General features: G+C 37.7%; 1 protein-coding gene across 1 annotated transcript; it reads left to right on the top strand.

Moving 5' to 3' along the window:
• Positions 1 to 617: 617 nt before the first annotated feature.
• LOC104597677 (Chaperone DnaJ-domain superfamily protein) lies at positions 618 to 5,284 on the top strand. Its single transcript, XM_010259373.3, has 3 exons — positions 618 to 932; positions 4,378 to 4,446; positions 4,560 to 5,284. Exons 1-3 carry the CDS (start codon positions 696 to 698, stop codon positions 5,166 to 5,168), a joined length of 915 nt encoding a protein of 304 aa, XP_010257675.1. The 5' UTR covers positions 618 to 695; the 3' UTR covers positions 5,169 to 5,284.
• Positions 5,285 to 8,592: the final 3,308 nt, after the last annotated feature.

Here is an 8,592-nt window from a genome sequence, read left to right as displayed (position 1 = left end):
TGTTTAAACCAAAAGATAGAAAATGTCCAACAAAAATTCCAGCAAAAAAGTGCATTGGCTCTTTTATAGATAGTATAAATATAGATAGCTTACTACATTCCAAAACGCGGTTGTCTATCTCAGCCAATATATCTTGCTTTCTACCCCTTCAGAAATTTGTGCGTGTGTTTTTATTTAAAAATAAAACATGGTCATCTTTTGGTGTCCGTATCTCATGGGGTTGTTATAGTCATATTCCTATAAACAGGATTAAAGATCTAGTTGCCTTTGCTTTATACTAATTGAGTGATACATGCAACTCCCCTCTTTAGGACAATGATGGTTAACCTAGGTTTGTTTTAACTAAAAATTGAAAATATTTTGATTTAGGGGGAAAATAGAAATGTTGGCAATGACATATTGTCTGAAGTTTTATAATATTTTAAATCATCCGAAATTATAATATTCATAGTTTAATGGGTTTTAATGATTTTAGTACTACACTATTTATTTTGGATTTTCAAAAATTAAACAAAAAAACATACATTGTGCTTTTAGGCCGATATAACGAAATTTCGTTTTAGTCCAAGCGGCCGAAATATCCCATCAAATTTCGGTTTTTAATGCAAGGCCCGGACCGGCCCAAGATACAAGGCCTAATCTTGAGAAGCAGCGAGGGCTTGGTATCGGAGGAGAGCGAAGGGAATGCCTGAAAAATGCAGGTATACCTCTTAGTGAACCCGAGCTCCATCAATGGTGGAGCTGGGGTATCAGCCGGCGTCAAGGGAAACCTCTTAGGGGTCTCATGGAAGCAATCGCATCGATGGAGCCGTCGAACAGTTGTGGCGTCAGCGGCCATCAATGGCGAGCAGGACCACTATGCCGTGCTGGGCATCTCATCTAGTGCTTCCCCTGCCGATATCAAGAGGGCTTATCGTCTTCTCGCTCGAAAGGTGGGTACTCATCCCCTGGGCTGTATTAGATTTTACCACTACTGGATTGATCGGACATTGAGAAGATCGTTCTTGATTTTGTTTTCTGTTAATTCTTATCGTGATGTTAGAGATGCCTCCTGATATATACGAAATGTGTTCTTTTGTGAAATATTTCTAGATGTTTGAATTTTGTATAGTTCTTACAATGAAAAAAGGAAACAAAAAAGAATTTTGTTTAGTGAGATAGTTGTTTTAATCTAAAGTTGGAGTGAGAAGCATGGTTATTTAATAGCTTAAGATATGTCATATATGAGGCTTTGGTGGTGGTGGTGAGAGGAGAGCTGTTTAGTCAATACTGTATCTAAGTGGAGAAGCCAATGAGTTCTGTTCAGCCTTCATTGCCTCCATTATGACGTTGTATCTCAAATCCAAATATGACATTGCAGTAGAGATGACTTCATTTTGCATCATTTGTTTTTTTCCATGGGAAAATAAAGATATCTATAGCAGATTGTGATTTGTATAGTCGATTTTAAACGATTGGTTATGTTATGTAGTACTTGTATTGATAAAAAAAAATGTTATGTTGTATTTGGACCACTGGTATGTGGATTCAGAGATCAAAGAAATATATGCTTCAAATTTAAAGCTAGATCCTTTGTCAATTTAACTGTTCACAGACAAGCCAACAGGAACCACAATTTACAATCAACAAGTTACATTTTACAACTTGGTTTGAATCCATACTTTATTTAGACCAACCAAAAATATGCCAAACGTGAACATATTGGCTGAATACCGTAAAAAAATAAAATAAAATGAGACACACCTGAAATTAGTTGATAACATAACCCTTTGGTGGCTTGACAAGAAAACACAAAACAGTCATTCTATTACAACTATCCACCCACAAAAAGTAACTCTATCATTGTGCTCTCAAATCCTTGCTGCTCTGCCACAAGTACTCCTCCAGCCTTGCTCCTATATCTGCAACTTTTACCTCTTCTTTCTCTGTTATTTTTCAACTCTGTGTTTGAACCTGAACTAAACCCTACTTTACCCCTTCTTCCTTTTTTTACTTGACTCCATTTTTTTTTTTGAGAAAAGTAAGGTAAAATTTTATTCAAGAAACACTGAGAAAACAGATTACAACCAAGGACCCCAATGTCAGGAGCCAAACACACAAAACCACCTACAATACATCATAACTCAAGGAAGTCCCTAGATCTCAACTGAGAACAAAGAACAGAAGCTTGGAGGCCCTTGGCCGCAGCCACCCAAGAGATGAGCTTGCCGAAAGCAAAGGCAATCAAGCAATCTATATTAGAAGTCTTGTTTTGAAAGATTCTTCTGTTTCTTTCAGTCCAAACTGTGCATAATATGGCTGCAGGCAGGACACTCCAAATGCACCTCGCCAACTTGGAACCACCCTTAAGCTCCCAACTCCATAACATATCCTTAACAGAGCATGGCATACACCATTGGAGCCCCAAGCCCGACAGAAAATGATTCCAGATTGTAGCTGTAACAGAACAGTGAATGAACAGATGCTTGCCGTCTTCAGCCATTTGGCCACATAGAACACACAGCAGGTCCTGAATCTGCACACCCCTCCTAACCAGGGATTCTTTCGTAAGACATCTATTCAGAACCGCTGCCCAAACCAAAGCATTCACTTTAGAGGGAACTAAAGGATTCCAAATTTTCTCAGCTGGAACTTTTGGATGAATTACTCAATTCAGAACCCCAGCAAAAGAACTAACAGAGAAAATACCATCCGCACTAAACTTCCAATTCCAAGAGTCCTCAGACGACAAGTCTATGGACTGCCTGTACAGCAACCCCAAGAGATCTACAACTTTCTCAACTTCCCAGTCCTGAAATGACCTTCTAAATGAAGGGTTCCAAGAAATAGTACCCCTACTCACTTCAAACTGACTAGCCACTGGACCATTCTGATTTTCTGCTATCTGAAAGAGCTGAGGGAAAACTCAGCAAGAGGTCTATCTTCACACCAAGTATCCTTCCAGAACTGCAGCCTATTCCCATTCCCCACCTTTGGAGTTAAACCCAGATTATGCTTCAAGTCCCCCTTTTTCCTTTGTCAATTTCTGACTTTGGGTTTGAACTTGATCTAGTCTCCACTTCATCATCCTTGGCACCTACCTCCATGCCATTTCCCCCCTGTTGTTCCATTTCTACCAGCAACAACCACTCTTCCTTGATGAACCTTCAATTCTACATCCTTCCACTCATGTTCCCCAAGCTTGTGAAAATTCTTCCAATTGACCATAAAGAGGAACCCAAGCCATTTTTTTTTTCTTTTTTCTTCTAAACTGCTGGCAGCCACTGGGTGTTTAAACCTCTAGCATGGCTTCCTTATTTTCTTCCTCCTCAGCTCACAGTTTTCACCTCCTGCCCTCCTGAGTTGGGCATAGCCTCCTCTATATCAGCCCTTAACTGCCTCCTTTCAGACAAACAAACAACATGGACCTGACCTTAGTCCTGTTGGTCACTTGGATCACCAATACAGCCTGATGACCCTCCAGTACCTCCAACACACTCAGAAAATGCAGCTCCAATGGAGACAGGCTCCTATGCAGCCTCTGGTAGATTTACCAAATTAATTATAGCTCTCCTCTGCATTCTCCACCTCAACTTGACCCACTTAACTGAATAAAGGCAACAATGTACAATCTTGAACATTGAACAGAACATCTATGGGAGGCAGCAATGATCTTGAATGGTTCCACACCATCTCTGGTGACCCTTCCACACCTGAGGATGATGAGGTATGAGGCTAGGCCTTTGGTGTAGAAGTGAACAAAGAGACAAAAATCCTCTTTCTGCTTCTTTTATACACCTTAAAGGTCCAATTTATTTTGGGGGTCAGCACTTAAAGTCACACATCAAGTGCTTCTGTTACTCATAATAAAACCTATTCAGACTTTCAGCCACTCATATCTAGAGGCCAAATAACACAGTTTGTAGAAACATTTATTCTAATGGCTATATGTATTATTAAGCCCAGTTCTGAGGTGGAAGAGTTCCTGACTCTGACATCTGTTCTCATGAAATATGCTTTAGACGAATATCAGATCCTCTTATTTGATAGCACTTAACCTGGACTGGACCTATCTGGATAACGCATTTGGTCTGATATATTTTATAGGTTGCTTTATTATTGTTAGGCCTTAGGCGACAAAAATGCTATAATTACATTATTCTCTTTGGCACTCTTGTACTTCTTTGATTTTTTTTGTGCATCCTTTGATGTACCAAATCTTCATTATTTATAACTTTTAATCTCCCTAATTTACATCTTAATGTTCTGAACTTTATTGGTATAAATTTTAATGTTTATCCTTTTAATGTTCTCTGTTCTTTTTGTGGTTATGAATTCATCAAAAGACTGATGTTAACTCTCTTTTTTTCCACTTTATATCTCTTGTTGTAATTTCAGTATCATCCTGATGTTAGTAAGGATTCACAAGCTGGTGAGGTTTTCAAGAGCATCCGTCTTGCATATGATGTAAGAATCCTTTGTAACCTTTATTTTGTAAGGTAACAGTCTTTAAATATGACTTAAGAGGTTATTGGAATTGTTAAGAATCCAAAAACTAAGTCTCTTTGCTTATTGAACAGGTGTTATCTAACGAAGCAACAAGAGCTCAATATGATGGCACACTTAAATTTCAGGAAAACATGGGCAGGCCATGGAAGAGGCATGTCCCTGAATTTGATGAAGAGATCAGGATGTACAGGTGGGCCGAGTTGAGGAAGCAGATGTGGCGTGACAGGTACAGGCAACAAAATTATGCTAGTGAAGAGGATTCTTCCTCGGATGGTGAAACAGATGACATGCATGAAGAAGAAAGCCCCGACAACGAGAGAGGACCATTTAGTGAAGTCCTGAGATCCGCCTTCTTCACTCTGTTCCTTATGAAGGCTATTGGATCTCGGTTGTCTCTGACACTTTGCAGCCTGAATGCATTGCTTGACAAGAAGTTGGATGCTGGATATAAAATAGGTTATCTAATTGCATGGATTATAGGTGGTACAAGAGGTATCCTGCTTACATTATCCCTGTCATTCACAAGTTGGCTTTGTGGTAAAACCAGTAGCAGCATTGTTGCTGTGGTGGTGGTAGCCATGTGGGTGGGTATGAACCTGGGACCGTATGCTCCACTTCCACAGGGTGCACTGTTAACACTATTGTACATGTCCATTAAGCTTCATGTCGATTTAAGCTAAGTCTACTTCATTCGTTGCCTGTAATAACTAATAAATGCTTGTACATTTCCCACCTTTCTAAGACTAAGATCGTGTTGTATATATAACTTCCTGTTTGGTAAAGCTAGCATTTTTTCTATCGATTGTAAAGTTCAATCGACGACCATGCATCATCATTCAAGAATGCAGCATCAAGATTGTTGCAAAGCGGCAAGCAGGGGGCTGAACGTTTGATGGTCGAGATTGATTAAATGACGAGAATTGGAGACATGAAGGGGGCGTTGTAAAACATGAATGTTTTTGTTTTCATTTGTTTTTGAAATCGCTTTAACTCTTTTAAAGAGAAAAACAAGTTGGTTTTGTTTCAGAAAACAATATATGTTTTTGGAACTTGTTTTCTGAAACCATCAATATAATGGTTTTTACAACAAAATTAAAACTTGTTTTTGTAGTATATAAAAAATTATATGATTTATATAACATGAAAAGTGAAAACATGTTTTTTAAACTAGAAATTCAAGAATATGTTTTTTGTTTCAGTTTTAAAAACAAAAAACATACACAATAAATAACATGATCTTTTGTGTTTTTGTTTTAAAAAATAATTTATTTTTAAACCCGATGATTTTGATTTATTTTTAAAACCGGCAACAAGAAACACAATTCGCATTGTAAAACACCCCCGGAGTAACTGTAAGCTTTCTACTTGCTTGCAAGGAGACTGTAAAATAAAATAAATCCATCCTCTGAAATCAAAACAAATACAGCTTGTCATTGGAGTGTGCAAGGCTTTGTTCAAACTAGTCTTCACTTTCCCTCCATTGGCCATCCTAGCAAACACAATAAGCTTTCATTAAAAGCAATCAAAACACATCCTTTCAAGATTGAATTCTTGTTCTTCCTAGGACAAGAACCCAAAACACTCCCTCTAGTCTCTACCATATACACATGAATATCTACATCAAAGTCGGGTTGAATTGGGTTAAGTGAAGCCTCAACCCTAACCCAACCCGGTTGAATTGATTTAGGGTTTGGTATTTTTGAACCCTAACCACCCAACGAACCCAACTCAAATCTGATTTTTTTAGTTGATTCCAATTGTGTTTGAAGTTCGAACTAATTGAGCACATGTTTAACCCCCATATAAACCCTTTGGCATCCATTGTCTGTAGAGCCCCACCTAATACCAAGCCCAAAACTCAAAAGTAGATCAAGCGGTTGTTGTGACTTGTGAGTGGTCACAGGGGATTTGAACTCTTCTTTGTTTGTATATAGATACAATAGCACTTCCTCTATGTATCAAAGGCTAAAGACGCAAATCAAATTGACCTAAAAAGTGAGACAAACATGGGTATCCACCCTTTGTGATCTACAGGTCATACTTCAAATTAAGGTGTCTTCACAAAACACCAACTTGGGTGCTTAGTTGCTTTCCACATTTACCCACTTAAATGTTGTTTTAAGATTAAGTCATAAGCCTGAAAGACACAGCCAATGTCTAATGGATGTGATCCATTTAGCAATAATGAGCCTCGTCTGTGCATTGTTCCAAACTTCCAATCACCATTTCAATTTTATTGTGACCTAGTCAAGATAACTCATCAATTGTAACCAATACATGATACAAACAATGTCGCAATTAAAGGAGATTCTTAAAAGGAGAGAGAGCTTAGTGGTTCACTAGATGGAATCTGGAATCTTTGCTTCTTTCTAAGATAGAATAGATGTGAAGGTGCAGCATCAGCATTAGCTACCAGCACTTTGGTCACATGTCAACTTTCAGATTTTTTAGATGCCATGTTAAGTTTTCTTATTCAAAATGACGTCAAGGGTCCTTGACCAGCTGCTATTCAAGCCATTTGAGGTGCAAAGGTTTCAAATATGTGGAGATGGAGACCCTATTGCCCATTTCTTTATGCATTTTTAATGATTTTTCTCAAAAAAAATGTGAAATTTAGTTCACATGTGAGCTAGGCTAGCAATCAATCTCTTATTTTCTTCTTATTTTTGTTTTTCTATTTTATCATTTATTAATTTCTAAGCACATGATCTAATCACTACTGTCAAACTCTCTCTCCTTATTAGTTTCTAATTCCTAAAACTAGACCTGACAATAAGTTGACCAATCCATGAACCTGACCCAATCCAATCCGAAAAAACAGGGTTAGGGTCTCATATTTAACTATCTGAATGTGAGAATGACCCGACCTGATCCAACTCGAAAAAAGTTGGGTTAGGTTGGGTTGGGTCATGGATCAACTCACTGACCTGATTGCCAAGTTTAATTGGGACTATTTATGCATTGTTAGAAGTTTCTACTCTTTAATTTTTTCTATTTAGTCTTTACTCTTTAAATTGTTAAATGTTCAAGTTTTTTTATTTTATATTTGGAATTTTAAGGTTAATTTCTTTAATTTTGACATTTTTCATGTAGTTTTTCTTTATTTTTTAAATTTCAGTTATTTTTTGGGATGACCCAAATTGACCCATGGGTCAACCCTAACCTGAACATTTAGGATTAGGGTCTAGCATTTGGTAATCCAACCCGACCCGAATCAACCCGAAGTGTCTTAACACAACCCAAACCCGAACCACCCAACCCGATTGCCAGGTCTACCTAAAACTCTTCTTATTTTCTATCTTCCACAATCCCCTTTCTCATCTCTCCCACTAATTCCTCTCTCTCCTACCCAAAAAAATCTTACCTTTTATATTGATATTATTGTTTTATTTTATTTTTTTTTGTTATCCAATGAAAATTTTGAGGTCTGATGAATGCTTTCTTGTTTAGCATTTCTACCTGTTTATCATTCATTGGATCGATATCTGAAAAAAAGAAAACCTGAACAAATTTTTTATTGTCTGAAGTTGTGAATTTATCAACCAATGACAATGAGTGAGTGCTTTTGCTTATGACTCATGAGTCATGATTTACTCAGTAGTGAGAGTGTGGTTTCATTGAATCTTTCGTCACTCCAACAAGAAAGTACCCACTTGATTACGTAGTTTACTCTAATCAGTGGTTTTGGTTGTTAGGCAAATGGGTTACACAATGGGGATATGGGGTAGCCTGACGATGGCATGATTCTATCCAAGTTCTCTACTACAACCAGTACAACACTTTATGAGCGAGCCGGGCACCAATCCAATTTGTTCCACAACTAGAGGAAGAGGCAAATACATTTGTGGAAGAAGGAAGATTCCTTGATCCTATATATAGCCTTATTTTTTAAACAAATCCGATCCACTGATAGCAAATCCATACAAATTCAACAATACTTGGTAAATGCATAAAGGAAATAAATAGATTTTTTATATTAATTTGTGATGAAACACTTGTGAGGTGAGAAGAAGTAATCTGTCAAGTTAGGTGATATGATGGAATAGGATATGATGAGTGTTGGCCTTGATTCAACGGTTGGGTTGTTCCGTTGCGACCTGAGTA

Source organism: Nelumbo nucifera, chromosome 7 (genome assembly GCF_055504915.1).
Source record: "Nelumbo nucifera cultivar China Antique chromosome 7, China Antique-T2T, whole genome shotgun sequence".
Taxonomy (NCBI): domain Eukaryota; kingdom Viridiplantae; phylum Streptophyta; class Magnoliopsida; order Proteales; family Nelumbonaceae; genus Nelumbo; species Nelumbo nucifera.
Note: the sequence above shows the minus strand (reverse complement) of the source record. Positions and strands in the feature narration are given on the sequence as shown.